We start from the raw sequence: 17089 nt of genomic DNA on the forward strand, positions 1-17089 counted from the left end.
TCATGTGCAGTTAGGTACCTTTCCAATCTTCATTACTTCCCTCACTAAAAATAATTTGCCCCTGTGTTTGTTCTCATCTCTGCTCTGCCAGACTCTGAAAAATGAACTACTTTGCTAAGGATTTCAAGGGAAAAGTAGGAGCCGCTGAACTTCTGTGTCCCACTTGGGCTGACTTTAAAACAAGTTTTAATGGGAGGACTGGGCATGCAGGGGATCAGAGGGAAAAGCTGTTTTAAAGCAGTGTATGGATTGGGGGCATTTCTTCAGTTAAGCCAGTTTGTTCCCTGGGTTCCAGGGTCTTTTTCATTCTTGCTGTAATACTGAATTCCAGTGCAAATGTTGACTGCTGCTGTCCCAGGATAATGGTTAGAAGGGAAATGCTTGGCACTGCCTCTTTGTTACTCAATGCAGTCAGCTCAGAGTCAGCTTACAAGATGGGGGAAAATGCTTATTAGCATAGAGGAATTAAGCAGCAGAAGCAAATGACTGTCTGCTGCAGATCCATCACTTCTTGCACGCTGCAGCACCTTTGAATGAATGAAAGTTAGTATCTTTCATGGCAGAGAGGTGGTAGCTGTGTTTCAAGAAGTGCTTGAACTCCATCACTGATATCTGTTGATACTGCCAGCATATGAATTTCCATCTCTGGAAAAGCAAGGAGTGGCGTGTCAATGCAATAGGCTTTGTCACTTACAGAGTACAGAAAGGTGGCTGCTGAGAAGCAGCTGTATAATCCTTGATTAAGGATTCAGATATTCAGTGTTCAAAATACTCTCAGCCATAATAGAAAATAATGATGTTTTCAGCATGAGCCTGAATTTGCCATTTTTCCTTTGACTTTCATTGCATCGGTAAGTAAGCAAAAATGTAGTTTGTGTGGCCATGTTGTGGGTCTACCTGGGCCTGGGTCTGCAAGGGCAGTTTCCAGGGATCAGTGAATGCCATGTGCAGGTGGTACTGGGGATGGCCAGCACGGATTACTGATGGAAGTAATAAAAGCAGGCCTGGGCTCCACTGCGGAATGCTGGGCGTATGATCAGGGACCTCTTGGTTGGGGGTATGCTGAAACTTCAGTTGCGAGCTGAACTTCATCAGGCAGCTGCTTTATCACGTGCAATCAGCCAGCTTAACTACAGATTAACCTGAAATTTCACTTTGGAAGCGGAGAAAGTAACTCAGAACGGGGAAAAAAAAAAAATATCTATATATATATGTATATATATAATATGTATGTTTATATTTGTGGAGTGAGCTTTACTTTTTAATATATTTTGATTTTATACAGCTATAAAAAGTGCTTTGGCAAAATGTTCAACATCTGTTGGTTTCTATTTAGATTTTGACATGTGTTTTCTGTATTCTGAAGTTTAGGGAAACTATGAATTCTACCTTTTGGATTTTTTCAAATGCTTAAGTTGAAATCTACTGGATGTTTAGCATGGAACTGAGAAAGGAAGTAAGATATTAGTTTTATGAAGAAACAATTATTCAAAGCTCCTTTCAGCCACTATTTTTCTGACATCAAACGGAAGAGCTTATCTATATTGATTAGTATTTGACACTGTAATGTAAGTCCCTCGTCAGAGACACTGCTGCAATGAAATATTCTGCATTTACTATATAGTGTTTCTTAGAAATAGTGTATGATATTTAGAAACAATAAAGTAGGATTACAGGGAATCCACTGCATGGCTACAGATTTTATGTGTTGCTAACAGGTACTTGAAAGCCATACTGAATTAAGTACACTATTTGCAACAGATAGTGAGCAAAATAGATAGTTTAAAAGACATGCTTTTATCGTTGCCTGGAAGAAGCCTTTGGCCAACACCAAATTTGCATTCATTTTCACGGATAATCACAATCTTAATTAAACAAAGCTGAGCTGAACAGGACGGCAGCGAGATAATTTTAGATCATTAATCCATGGACATAAAAGCATTTTGTACAGTCAGGAGAGAGCATGTTAATCTGTTTAACATGTAGGGAAACTGAGGCAGGCTGAGACTGCAAACTTCCTTGGGATTATGCAAAGGAAGGCAAGGCAGAGAGATGCCCAGGACCTGAATCTCTCCCCACGTGACTCCTGGTAGCCCTTACTGGCTCTAGCAGAGCTGTCCCAGAACAGGGCTGTTGTTCCCAGCCTGCAGACCTGCCTGGAACCTCTGCGCCAGCAGGCAAGCAAGAGCCTGTGACCAACTTGTTTTAATTATGTGGAAAGCTAGCGTGCTCCTCACAGTCATCTTTTAATCTTTTTTTAATATTTTTGTTCACACTATGTCACGGGTAAATACTGCATTGAATTATTCCAATTTGATTCAGTCTGCAATAGATTGCACACAAGACTGGAAAGTGGCTGTTGTAGTTACCGTGCCTGGCAGAGCTGCCTCCCAGTGCAGCCAATACAAGTTCTTAAACTTAGGCTCAGACAAACACAAAATTCTTTTGGGGTTGCTGGTCATAGAAAATCCCTGTCTTTTAAAATTATTTGTATTTTAAATACATATATATGTGTGTGAGAATAACTATTCAAGAACTATTTGATGTTTATAGTGAATCAGAGGGAACTGATCTGCCTCTGCAAGCAATGTACCTCTTTGTCCAGCAGCCCCTGTGGGATGCCCAGCCATTGCAGCCTGATCCTGAGAGCTCTGCAGGAGCTGGGGCTGCACGGCTGCGGCCACTTGTCAGTGCTGCCCATTCTCTGTGTGCGAGGGTCACTCGCTCTGGGCTGCATTTGGGGTCCATTGGGTCCTTTTCCCTGACAGATTGGAGCCTCAGGAGCCTTGCAGAAATACTATCGGCATTGCTGTGACTCCGGGTGCTTTGTTTTTATGTATGTAAATAAGAATGGGAGCAGCAGAGGGAGCTCAAGGATATGAAGTCTCTGTTTGGGATTTAAACCTACACCGTTCGCAGGGTGCTGAAGTGTTCTTGACGTAAACGCGCTGCCTTTGGCTGTTGTAATAACTTATTTTCTAGCCCCCCAGCTGTGTGGTGGCTGCGTGGGGCCTCCTGGGCTGTTCTGGATGAAGAGCTGAACAGGCAAGGTGTTACTCAGAGGAATCCCTTTGGAATGTAGTTAATAGTGGGATGAGCACTGAAATCTAGGTGTGCTAATGCAGTCCTCTGTTAACACCAGGACAGAGTGAAAAATCTTGTAGAAAAATAGTCTGGTCTTGCAGTGAACGCTGCTAGAGGTTGGGAGGAAAAGCAATAATATGAAATGTAAAGCTGGGTCTACAGGATAGTACATACACATTCATGTGTGTATTGACACACAGATCTGCCCATGTAAGTATGTGTGGGCTGGAGGTCACAAACTGTCCATGAACACCCATGTAGTGAATGTATGGAACAAGCTTCCATGCAGAGAAGGGTCAAAAATACTGCAGCTACCAAATATCTTCCTCTGAAACCAGCATTAGCCGCTCAGCACTTTGCTTTTATACTGGCTTTTTTTTCTTTTTTTCCTCCATGGCTGTCAGTCCAAGTGCAGGCAGCCTTGCAAGCCATCTTGTCAGGGTTTCACCTCTAATGTAACCTTGGAATGAATTTTAAACAGAAAAAGGATCCTTGTAAGCCTAACCTTGGACAAGAGAGAGGCATTTTTGAAGCAGCAGAGTAGCAGGGCCTGGGCAGGACATTTTCATACCGTTATTCCAGAGCCTGAGCTCCCTCTTGTGCGAAAAGACAGACATCAGAAAAGTCAGGGACTAGCAACTGGAAACGTGCAGGGAAGGGGATGCTCAGGGGGCAGGCAGAAGCTTTTCTCTGAGCCTTCTGATACGCACACATGCACATTCACTGCAGCATTTGTGGCTAGTCTTGCAAAACTAACTACAAACGGACATTCTGATGCTTGATAAAAAGGAAGTATGCAAAATGTTTGTCAATGGAAATAACTGTCCTTTTATATCAGCTAATAGAAAGCAGAAAATAAAGGAATCTGTCAAAAATAATACAGTGTAAAACTAAAGTAAAGATCAAAATGCTTGCCTTTTTCTGCTTGTTGTGCTCAATGTCAGCCATGATAAACTCGAAACTGCTGCCATCCTCCTGTGCAGAGACCGGAGCTGGGCTCTCATATCTGTGCCAAGGCCATCTCCACCTGAAATGGAGAAGCCTGGCTGCACGCTGGGCCAGATACAATAGCCATATATAGGAAGACCCTATAGATGGCTCAGTGTGTATTTTAGCCTGGGAACTTTGATGGAAAATACTTGGCATTTAGTGAAATCTGGGGCACTTTGAAGAGGGAAAAAATGTGTTTCAGAAGTATTTTTATGAGCCCTAGGAATAAGTTCTTTCTGGCAAGAGTGACTCAGTGGCAGCCAAGGAGGTGATGATTGCCAGCGGTGGTTTCCCTGACCCTCCCATGACTTCAGTGGTCAGTCCAGTGTGCCCTGCACCCACTGTCAGCTGTCACATAAGCCTGGAGTCTTATTGGGGGTCAGTGTTGCTGTGAGGCCTCACTCTGTGCCCGCTGCCAGGCATGAGCTGCCCATTATGGAGGGAATGCAATTAGGAAGCCTTCTGCCACGTATGCTGGGTTTATTTTGCAGTTAATTAATAAGCAGAGCTCCTTCCTAAGTTTGCCATCAGTTTGCCTTCCTCTGCTGTAACACCAAACCCTACCTTTTTAGGTTGTTTCCTCCTGACATGTCCTCACTAGGTCCTATCACCTCTGGCACATCCTTAGCAGGGGAGGAGCACTGGACTCCCCAAAACCCTGGTTTGCTCAGGTTGTATCACCCCCAGGGACTGAACGAACTGCTTGTCTGGGATGCAGCTTATTAAATCAACCCTTTTCTTTCTGCATGGCAAGAGTTAATTGTATTAGTGTAAGAATTTTATTTCAAGGGATTATTTTTAAAAAATTACCATTTTTCTTACAGCGAGGAACATGTCCAGTAATTGATGTGGGAATATTAATGCAATATGTGTGTGTTATCAATTTAGAAAAGCAGAAGACATATTTCCTTAAGCTTCCAATCATTTATACATATGACCTTCATTTATACAGCAGAAGGGCTCTTCCAGAGAGCTACAATTTGCTTCAGATGTTTAGCATGGGTATTTTATTTTACCTTCCAACTGCCAAGTTTGGGATTATTTAGCAATAAAATTAGAAATGTGGATTTGAGTATGTACCAAAATCCTGCCAGGTGTTAATGGAACTCAAGTTGAATATTTTATTCTTTAAATAGTAAAATGTAAACCTGCATTTGTTTAGCTTTGCCTTTTTGCCAACTGTATCAGGTATCTCGTGTGACTAGAATCACTGTGTTCTGTACATGGCTTTCATGGCAGTTTCCAGTGCCTGTTCCCAGATTAAGCTGTATCTATAGTCTAGCAAATTTCAGTGCCACAGATAATTCCTTAGGCAAATGTGTGGTTCTTGACCTAAAGAGATAGGAAATAAAACTCATTATGCAATATAGCCTCGATTTGCAGAATGTGCCAAAAGATGCAAATAGGCACCTCAGAGGATTTTCAGAAGGAAACAAAATCCTAGAGATTAAATTAAAGCAATTAAGACCCGTTCTTCATTTTTAAGTGTTCAGACATCTTTAAAAAGCCTATCCCTCTGCCTAAAAATTCATGTGGCTTTGGGTTATACTCAGTGCAAATGTGTGTTCAGAGGGGTTTCTCTTGGCACCACAGTTACCCAGTTTTGCTCAGAGAAGTGATGCAGATCACTGTTTGGGACTGTGCTCTGTTTTGGAGCGGAGTGCTGCACGCATGAGAAAGTATGTAGGACACTGGCAGACCACAGTCTCAGCTTTCTTTTTTTATGAAAGATACCCTACTAAGAATTTATGTTGTCTGGATTTTAATATCCATCTTTGGATTCCTTGGCACCTTCCTGGGATGGACTGACTCCCACTTTGGAGGCACATTTCCATTCCTAGTGCCTGAGAGGAAGCTGAAGTGTAACTTTTGGATGTCTAGGGCAGGGTAAAGTAAAGCCATCCCTTATTTAAGAGGAAAATCCTGGATCCTGTGTCTGGACCTCATACTGCGATCAGATGCTGGGAGGAGAAGTGCTGCTTTGGGGCTCCTCTTGCTGCTGATGCTGCTGGGAGATGGGTGTTACGGTGCCCTCCTGAACTGAGGAAAAGCTGAGAGGTGGGGTTGATCCTCCAGTAAAGCAGTGTAATCCATTCCTTTCCTAGCCTTATCCCCGTCCAGGGTCTCCTCGTGTCCTCCCTTGTCTCTGGATCATCCCTGTGCCCAGTGGCAAGTCCTGGTCTGCTGCTCTCCACCAAGGCACAGTTTGATAGGACAGAGATACAGCCTCTCCCAGGGGGAAAGGAAAAAACACTTTGAAATCAAGCAGGCCAATAGAAGTAAAAGTTTAAAAATTAACATCATGCTTTTATTGGTGTCCTTGATTGATTGAAGGGAACTGCTATATAACTCAGAGCCAGAAATACATTTTTAAAGTTGACTCATTTGAGTTTGAGTGAGAGGTACTGGCTCCAGCCAGAAAATCTGTTAGTGCAGAAGAGTTATTTGACTTTTTTCTGGCTTTAGCACCACTACAAAAATCTTTTGCCAAAGGAATGGACAAACTTCTTTTCATCTGAGTGGAAATCAGCTAGAAAGCTCAGTTTCATTAGAGCTTTAGCTAGACTGGGAATTCCTATGGTTTAGACACTTTAAAGAAAACTGCCTGCCATGGTTTGACCTGTTTTGCAGCTGTAAGCAGCTGACAGCCCACGAAGCCAATCTATGCAAACTATTTGTGAAGCTTTGACAATGTAGAGGTCTGCAGCTCTTATTCTGCTGACTTCCAAATGACTTAAGATCTTGAGTTTGCAGCTTGCTTTGAAATTTAAGCAGAGAGGGGCTTTTGGTGGCACTGCAGATGGAAGGGCTTTTCTCAGGAGGGTGTGCTCCAGTGGCTTTTAACTGTCAGTGAATCAAATGATACAGACTGGATATTTTTCACGTCTTCTGTTGTGCTGATCTTCTAAATTGAAATAAATGCATTACTGGAGGACTGAACCGCACTTATATAGGTTTTAATAAGATCAGAACAGAAAACATTGAAATATTTTACTCTTAGGCAATTTAAATTCAATTTACAGTTGCTGTTTGCTTTCACATACTTGGTTGTTGTTTTAAGAACTTTTTTTTTCCCCCCACTCTGCTTGCATAACTGACATCTATTGCACTATTAAATTGGTGCTCTCACTGTGCTCTGGAATTTGTTTTGTTGGACCTTCACCAGTTAGAAAATGTACCCAGTTGAAAGGACAGTCTAAGAAGCAAGAAAGCCTTTCCACAAGCAACAGCTGTCCCTGCTGCTGATGTAACTAGAAAATATGATTTGAAAGGGTGCTCGCTTTCCTTTCCATGGGGGTGTAGTTGATACCTGCCACAGGCTTCAACTTTCAAACTGCAGACCTGAAGCTTTGCTCTCACAAATTCCTGTGTTGTGTTACCACACCACAATTCCAGTGTAAATAGTGTTACTTTGCTGTGATACACCACATCTGTACATCTCATACGCTCACTTGCACAGGCACCTCTGTAGCACTGAAAGGAAGATTACTTCTGTAGCTTCTGAAGTACTGCATCTAGTAAAAGGGAAAAGAGTAAGTACTTTGATTTTCTATACAATGAAAAGCTTGAGCTTGGTTATATTAAAAAATTAGCAGTCCTGCAGAACAGTTGGCTTGCTTCCCAAGCTGGTGGAAAGTGTAAGAAAGTGCTTTAGCTGCTTCAGTATCAACTTGAAATTCATTTTCTTTCTCCCAGCTTGATTGGCCACTGTAGGTCATCTTAATTCAGTCATTCCTAAAGCATACTGTGCACATGGAGAGAGTATGCACAGAGTAAATGGGCTTTTCGTTCACTGGGGAAATGATTTGTGGCTATTTATAAATTAGTGCTGTAATTTGTTATTTGAATTCTGTTGCCTAGATTGAAAAAGTATCTGACAGTCAACTGGAACCCACAGTTCTATTTTAATTCCGCAGAGTAATAATTTTCTACTATTATGAAGCCTAACTCCAGTTATTATATGTATTAGTTGGTGGGGTTTTACAGCACCACAACCAGGAACTTGCCAAGCAATAAATTCTATTGAAAGGTCTCTTTATGTCTTCAGGAAAAGCTTACATGAGATGCTTCCCTACTTAATGTAATGAAAGGAAATAATGAAGCACACAAGCTCACGAGTAACCATTAGCTTGTGCTGTTCTATATTTTAATGGTTTTATTGTGGATAACTTTCCAAACCATGCAGACTCAGATGAGTGCCTTTGCAGTTCTCTGAATCTACCTTTTAATTTACAAAAAAAACTCTATTCACACAGATTCTGGATTTAAATAATCACTACAGCTGCTATGCTTTAAGTTTCCCAAACCTTTGTGAATCATTGTGTGGTTTTGAACAGCCTGGATGTTGGGACATAAATATTTTTCTAATTGATCAAATATGTTTAGATTTGTTTGGTTTGTATTTTTAACTTTAAAATGTCATTTTTAGAAGTATATATTTAATTTTTAGGAAATAAGATTAATCATTTTTTAAGGTCCTTTAACGTCTGCAACTAACTGGAAAACAGGCATTATTTTGATTTTTTTGTCTCAGCCAATGCAGCTTTTCTGGGCTCTGGTTATGATTTTTCTAAGTTCTCCTTCAAAAGCTCCTGAGTTTTTATTGGTGGGCAGTTAATGAGCTACCTGCCTCCTTGCTTAAGTTTGGGCTACTTACATCTGAGACAAAAGAATCTGATACATCTGAGTAGATAAGGAAAAAGACAGAAAACCCAATGTGGCAGCGATCAAAAGCTTGAAGTATAATTTGGAGCCTTTTTAAATGTAATTCTAGGAGAGGAACAGTGACTCAGAGCTGCCAGGGACTGCTTGGGGCGGGCAGGCAGCCACAATTAATGGGTTTCTAGCTGGGTCTGCAGTCCTGCAGAGCTCGAGATCTTGAGGAACTGTTCATAAAAGGTTCCCCTATGCACCTCTAGTAACTAAAACTTCCTGAATGTCTGAGTTTCACTCAAATTTCACTCAGATTTCTTGAGAACAGAAAGCTAGATTGGGGACAGAGGCACAGCCTGTAGACTAACAGGCGCAGAGAAACAAGTAAAATGCATCCATGTGGGCTTGCTGGGTAGCCCAAATTGGCCTTGGTGCTAAACATACTGTTGTAAAATGGCATCCAGGGTTGCAGAGGCACGTGTGGCTGAGGAGAAGCACAGCAGCACCAGGGTGCTTGATACTCATGTAGGAGCAGAACCCCAGGCTGCTAGCTCACATTGAGTTTCTCATCAACCAACATAAACACATGGAGTGGATGGACCATTGGAGACCTCTGGGCTTATTCAGATACTGTGTTTTCCCCAATACTTTGGCTGCCAGGTTCACACGTTACCATCAAATTGTGCTTTACAAGTGTATGTATCTGTTATGGTGGTATAACTTTGTGACTTTCAGGAAAAGCATGGCGCTGTGGACCTATTAATGCCACTCCATTTAGTTTGGGGTCTGCTCAGGGGATTCTGGTTATGCAAAATGCGGTATTTTCCTAGCGTGCCACTGAATTAAGGATTTTTTTTCCTTTGGAATTTGCTACTTTGCTGAAGCCAGGTGCCTGATATTTTTTCTGACAGTCCTTCGTGGAGACAAGAAATCTCCTAGCAGCTGCTTCTTATTTTAGGCTGTTCCTCTGGGGAGCAGCTAATTGGCTTACAAGGCTGAGAACGAAGAGTTGGGTTTTGGCACTAGCGTGCCTGGCACAAGATAAGCATTGAAAACATTGTATGAGCATGAGGCTGCCAAGCAGATCCTGGTAACAGAGAGGAGAGCAGAAGAGGAAAGCAACATCTGCAGTCACTGGGCAGTTTTGACCCAGTGTGAGCTTTCCAAAGGTGCCCCATGATAACTCAGGTAACTGTGAACTGTAAATGAAGGTTGTTTTTGTTTTTTTTTTTTGCCAGAAATCGAGTGATGCTCCATCTAGGTGCCCTTAGTCGTGATGCTTGTGAAGATTTGTGTGGTGGTGAGGAATGTCTTGGGCATCAGGAGCATTTCAAGTAGCCCAAGTGGGCACGGGGCAGCCACTACAGGCTGCCATGCTCCTCACATGGCACCTCTGTTCCTGCTGAAGGCACAGTAGTGTGGGAAGGACTTCTGGTGTCAGTATGGTATCCTCTTCATAGACTTCTATCAGGGACCAGCTGGAAAACAAAAATCTTTTCGCAAGAGCTCTGCCCTGTGGTCAAGGCCAAGTCCTACAGCACAGGGGGCAGGAGGCACAGTCAGTCACAGGTGGACACTGCCAAAGCCAGCTAGGGCCTTTATTGTCACTGTTTGCATTTGTAGTACAAGCAGAAAGGTGATGCTAACTTTAATAGTTTCCCAGTGATACGGCAAGTCTTCGTTTAACCCAACTGCTGGCCTCTCTTATGCTTCTCCCAAACAACCCAGGGACATTTCCAGGAGCTCGCTTTAAACACACCTGTGCTGCCAGTGTAGCTGTGTTTAGTTCATCAGGACTCACCAGGCAAACCGATGATTTTAAGAAATGACAGTACACTTGTTTCCAGTTTTTAATGCTTTCTTGTAAAATTGAACATATAAAACAAGCTGAGCAAATGAAAATTTTATATACATGAGGTCAGGGATTAAAAAAAGAATCCTTTTAGTTATTAAAAAAAAAAGAGAAGAATTGACCAGTGATTTAAGAAAAAAACTGATTAAAGGGAGTGACATTCTCAAATGGAAACATACTTTTCAGGGAAAAAACCCCTCTTTACAAGTTTATTATATAACTTACATTTACACTTTATCAAGAGAACTTACAAAACAAGCGGCTTGAAATGCTCCTCATTCCCTTAAAGCATGAATTTCAAAGTGCCACAGCCAAGGAACAGGTTCCAATATTATCTTACACAGGCTATTTGTGTATAAAATGGTTTGGTAAATGTGAGGTGTTTATTTAAATGAGCACGTATAGGGATACAGACTAAATAAAAGTACTTGAACACCTTTGTTATTACATACGCAGTTATAGGTATAGTAAAGGAAGTAAGGTCAACACTGCTCTTAGGTATCTGTATAGATGGGAGGAATGTGATTCAAGCAGTGATCAAAGGCGCCATTTTGGAAAAATCCATTCTCATCGGTTCCATTGGAGACCATGTCTTCAGATACACACTGTGCTTCAGAGACTGCATCATAGCCTGAAAGCGTGACAAGTTGTATGGACATGATTTAGGACCAGTACATATAAGGCAGGAAGCAAAGTTTGAATGCAGTACAGCGTTAATGAAAAGACAATAGGATTTACCATCAAAGCCTTACCCAGGAGATACACAAACTAATCTCCATGGGCACTTGTGTCATAGTGTATGAGGCTCTAAATTCATTTCTGTGGAAAGCTACTCATGTTCAAGGGCAGTACAAGTATCAATACGACTCCCTTGAGACTTTACAGTTATTATCAGAATAGGATGGCAAAACAATGAACGGGCAAGGATCCTACTAAATGTGTACTAAAAGTGATGTTGTCCTCTTGTTTTGTGTGTTTTTCCTTTTGGAAAATATTCCATCTGTCTCCCAGCTGCTCTTTAGATCTTAGAGAAATTTGGATCCCACATTTGTTGGATCTCCACATACTGCAGAGGTGAGGTCTGTATAGACAAGTGTCTGGGGCGAGTTAGGCTATGGGATGTGCAGAAGGGGCTGTGCACCATGTCTCATTCTTAGCCCACCCAGGCTCACCATGCTGCTGGTTGCTCACCTGTCTGAGTTGAACTTGCAGCTTTCCTTACTTCATGTTGACTGCGTTCACCCCTTGCCCTGTCCTTCCCCCTTCAGCATCTGTCCCTGGGTCCACACTTCTTGCATCACTGTGCAGTTCCTCCTAATACCCCATGGCACTATCTGCTGAGGGCCTGGACAGCCTCCTAAGCCTTCTTCTCCAATCATCTCCTAATCATCAAGCCTTACCTGCCCCCAACCATTGCATGAAATATTGACTCCTTTATGTTAGTCCCTTAACCTGCATATTGTTGTTTTACCTTATCACCTGCTGTGGGTTGAGGCTTGAAGATAGTGTCTGGATGACCTTCAACAGAGGGGTCTGACCCTCCGAATCAAGAGCCTGCCTATCAAAATTTAAATAACCACTAGTAGCATTAAGTCAGCTGAGGCAACATATGGAGCAAGATCCTTCTTCCTGCTAAGAACATGCCCATGAACTAACTGCCTGATGGAGAAAATGTCTTACTAATCTCATTCATGTGAATTGCAAGTCAACGTGTGGATGGCTGACCCTCATGGTTAAGGCACTGGGGCCTGGCTCCATTCTCAGCCTGACAGAGGAGACATTAAGAAACAACTTAGTTTTTTTGTGCCCCAGTTTCCCTTCTATAAAATAAGGATGTTTGTTCTGTTTCGTGTTTCTTATCCTTTCAGGCTGTTTAACACCTCAAGCACCGTGTATCCAGATGTGGCTGAATCTAACTGCACCAGGCTTTAAGTGAGGCCTTCAGGCTGTGTGGCACCTGGTAATGACAGAGCCTGGAGTCCTGAACAGCCAATCCTTATTTCAGAAAGAAATGTCAGCTCAGTCCTTAGAATCTAAGGCGTTTTACTATCTTATACTGGTTTTATTATTAGAGGCAAAATTCTCTACTTATTTACATTTATGCATTTTCCTTCCACACACTAATTAAGAGGTAGTTCACGGGTCAAATTCTGACGTCCGTAGAATTCTGGCATGCAGCATATGGCCTAAGTCCCTGAAAGATGAATCCAGCCTGCTTATCTGTGCTGTGCTGTGTATCATTCCAAGTGGAGTGATCAGAATTTTGATAAGATTTGTGTTTATGATATGCTAATTTGTATTTGATGAGTCTGTATACAGGGTGAACACACAACCACAGATGGACAAAACCCAAGATAAGCATACACCTGAGGGATCGTTATTAGATTCCAGATAGAATAAACTACCCAAAGTCCTGAACAGAAAATAAAAATTTATTGACTGTTAATGTAATTCATGGAACAGCTGTTTGCCAGTCACATTTGGCATTCCTGTGAGATGAGAACTCATTTAATATTAACGGTGCTATAAAAGGCTGAAAAAAATTAATAGCTAGCCTTGATGAATCTTGCAAACCTGAATGGTTCTATTTTATACACAAAAAGATGAGCCAAGATTTGTATACGTTTGTATAATAGATATATAAATATCATTTCATCCACATTTATGCTTCAGTCTCTAAGTATTTGCATACTTCAGTAACCAGTATAAAAATAAAAATATTACAGAGAAACGTTTCATAATAGTTTAGCCCCAGACATAAAAATCAACTGTTGTTGAAGTTGGTGACTTGCCACAGTATTATTCTTTGCTCCTACAATTTCTTTTGGAAAGTTTATTTAGTCTGTTCTTTAAATATTGCAGTCTGTCAATATGAACTTGAAATTTGACGTTAATATGAAGAAACTGTGTTTTAGTAACATCAAACTTATGAATAACACAAAAGAATTCAAAGTTGAAGTTGAAACTTCATCTTCAGCTTTTCCCTTGTGTTAATCACTGATGCATACACTTTCTAGTAAGGAACACGAGACAAATGCATGCACTCTCTGAACAGAGACTCCTTTAATACAAAACAAACAGGAAAGTCAGCTCTAATTTTGTGGTCTGACTCAGGCCCCATTTCAAAGAGCATTTAAACATATGTTTTCAGTATTGTTCCTAGCTGAGATGCTCTCCGAATGCAAACATGAAGAAAAATTTGTTGAGTGACATGTAAGTAAAGAATGGAGTAAATGATGGTATTTCATAGCTCTGACAATACTCATACTCCGTTTGATTTCAGTAATTCTATTAATTCTTATTATAGTTTTAAAAAAAGAAAAATGCAAAACTAAGTACTGATTGAAATATCATAGTCTTCTAAACATTGTAACTCACAGAGAATTTTACTCCATGCAAATCCGTCACTGAACAGGGAAATACAGCTGCAATGAATGTGCAGTACACAAATGGAAAAGAACTTCCAAATGAAAAGGAACTACCAAATACTTTCAGTGGAATTCTCAAAGCAGTGTCTTTCAATTTTGTAAATATCAGTGTTGCAAAGCAAAGCCATCCGTTTATCCTTAGACAGACAGGAAGTTCCTGCTGCTGCTCCTTTCTCCTGAATCTTGCTGACTATGTTCTCAACTACAGTCTGATCAGAAAAACCTGCCTGAGCACATGTGAAAACATGTACAATGAATAGCCCACACAGTAAATGTGTCAGGTCTCCTGAAGGTTTGTGTTCTCTCTGACATCCAGCATAACTAAAGGAAAACCTGCCTGTTAGACCAATATAGAACTAAAGAAAAAAACTGCTTTCCTTGTGGGATTTTTATAGATCCAGATGAATTTCAGTGACTGAGTTTCAAGTGCAAACATATTTTTGTAATAATACTGACTTCAAAATATGTTATTTCCCATCCTGCTAAAAATATCATACAGATAATTTTTTATAGGCAGAATAAATTACCTGTTGAAGCTAAAGGTGCACTGAGTATGTGATAGCCATTATGCCTCAGAGGATTAAAGCAATGGGATTCCCCTGTTAGCACATCACTGGTGACAGACTGGTCCATTGTTCTGTAGCAGTCTCCATAGTGGAAACAGTTTTGTATTGAGTGAAAGCTGCCTTGGTAACCTGAAAACAGATATTGCATACACATTTTAACACTACTGCAATGGTTTTCACTCCATTTCTGTCACAGTATTTCATTACTATTGTGGTTTTTTTCAGTTCCTCAGTTTTAACTATGGAAAAAATGATCACACTATTCTAGAAGGCGTAATAATATAAAAGCTATGTCAGACTCAGTCCCTGTGGACTGTGATCCCAATCTAGCAAAAATGTCAAGGATGTGCTGCTTCCTTTCAGGCAACAGAAGAGACTGGATGAATGAACTCCACAACCCACTTGTGTTCAAAGCTAATAGTGAGTACTTCAGTGGATCAGGTCCAGGATACTAACTCCTTCGGGAAGGATTTTATAATGAATTACTTTTAGTACAATCATGTAATATTTAAACGCTGTCTTTATAGCACAGTAAAGTCTTATCCCATTCAACGTGCTTTATGCACTGCTGGAGAAAGCACTGTTTACTCCAACTTCTTTTAAGAGTACCTTAAACTTCTCCTTTCCCAGATTACTCTTATTTCAAATGAAAACTCTTCCGTGAACACAGAGGGCCACAGTCTGCAAGCAGAATGGCACTGGAGATGCAGGTCTGACTCCACATGGACATCAGGAGAAGACTGTGTTCAGCTAAGAGCAGCATGTCCAACCCACAGCCTGCGGGCCACATGTGGCCCAGCACAGCTCACACTGCCCTGTGTCACCACGGTGGCAGCTCTGCTCTGCCCAGTGGCCCAGCCCAGCCCCTCAGCACCAACCTAACACTGACCACTGGTGTGCTGTGAACCCAGCTGGCCTGAGACCAGGCAATGGGAGGCAGTTCAGTGCCAGCTCAAGTGACGGCAAATAACTCCATGGATTTTGATACGTTGGCTAAATGTGAATAGCAAAAATACACAGCCGTGCTTTCCATTTTGATAAAGGAATTTGAGAATGTTGCGTGCTCGAGAGCACACTGGGAGGTTCTGTAAATGCTGAAGGACACACTGGGGCACACAGAGGAGCTCTGGAAGCACTTTAGAAGGGAGTCCAAGGGTCCTGAGAGTGCACTGGGGCTCGCTGGGAATACTATGGCTGGTTCCCCGAGGATAGGCTCTGTGACACCAGAGCGGGGTGTACACCACTATGTACAGTCACATTGGCAGCCCCTCCCAGCGCAGACACGTGGGGCAGTTGATCTGTCCTGTTATTGCTGGAGCTCTGTGAGCTCTGCTCTGATTGACTGCTGCTTTGTGTGTTTAGATTGTTCCTTGAGACAGAACAGGATGAAACACAGCCTGATTCTCTTCCTGTCCATCATTATGTCCACATCTCTATTCACTAGAAAGGGACCCAGCCGTTCCAGTTACCATGACTTGGATGGGGACAGGGACAAAAAACTGGTCCTTCCTGAGGAACAGCTGCTGGTTGACACTGAGTGCCAGACTGCCAACCAGCCTGGGTGGATTGGCCTTCCTTACAGAACTGGATGGGTCCACTACAGGGTCAGCAAGGCTGGCATTACAGAGAGCCTGAAGCAGCAGCCCCTGGGCACTGAGCACCAGGCTACCAGCTGGCCCTGTAGGCTTGGTCTTTCCCCCTGTCCCAGATGGGTCTGTTACAGGGTCGGCAGGACTGGTGTAACAGAGGGCCAGAAGCAGCAGCCCTTGAGCACCATGCTGTCCTGGAAGGTGGAAGTCACTCTTGGAGTGATCGAACCTATGCATACCTCCAGGTTGCAGTAATGCAGGATCAGGGAGTTGCGACGTCAGTAAGATTTTCTTCATGAGTTTTACTACTCCTTCTATTCTCCCACCTGCTGCTTCAGCAGAACAGTCAGAGTTTCTTTTGGTAGGAGGATGCTGATGGCCTCCAGTAGCCTGGTATTATTCAAGAGGCCAGTCAGACTGCTTCAGAGGATTTGAGCCTTGTGTAACTTTTACACTAACAAAAAGGGAAAATTCCCAGCTTGTTTAAAGGCTGTATTTCCAAACACCAAAGTAATTAGATGAGATCGAAAGGCCATGTGAGCCAAAGCAACCACAAGGGCTTTTGTAACAACTGGTGCTCTTGCCAGATAAGGTTTTGTGAATTTTACACAACCACAGGACATGAAATTGATGCTTGCAGACAATACAATGTTTACTTTGGATATACAATACAAGACAGAACTTTACTGCATTTATATGTTTTTAAACATTCAGTATTAACGATGCTTTCGGTTCATTCCATTTCATTGTACAATCATAGAATCTTTAGGTTGGAAAGGACCTTTAATGGTGCCAAGTCCAACCATCAACCTGACCTACTTTGCCCCATCCCTAAACCATGTCCCTTAGTGCTACGTTCACGCATCTCTTAAATATTGCCAGTGATGGTGACTCCACCACCTCCCTGGGCAGCCCATTCCACTACTT

General features: G+C 42.0%; 1 protein-coding gene across 2 annotated transcripts in view; it reads right to left on the minus strand.

Annotated features, from left to right (window-relative positions):
- Window positions 1–10650: 10650 nt before the first annotated feature.
- Window positions 10651–17089, minus strand: part of GLIS1 (GLIS family zinc finger 1) — a 186398-nt gene continuing 179959 nt past the window's right edge. For both annotated transcript variants that reach the window (XM_042819432.1, XM_042819431.1), the window contains exons 9-10: window positions 14535–14702; window positions 10651–11210 (exon numbers count right to left, since the gene is read on the minus strand). In XM_042819432.1, coding sequence (XP_042675366.1) covers window positions 11074–11210; window positions 14535–14702 — 305 coding nt within the window. In that variant the 3' untranslated portion in view covers window positions 10651–11073. The remainder of the gene's footprint in view (window positions 11211–14534; window positions 14703–17089) is intronic.

The sequence above is a fragment of the Centrocercus urophasianus genome, unplaced genomic scaffold, assembly GCF_019232065.1.
Source record: "Centrocercus urophasianus isolate 14NV4802_14NV808 unplaced genomic scaffold, USGS_Curo_1.0 seq_18, whole genome shotgun sequence".
In the NCBI taxonomy this organism is placed as follows: domain Eukaryota; kingdom Metazoa; phylum Chordata; class Aves; order Galliformes; family Phasianidae; genus Centrocercus; species Centrocercus urophasianus.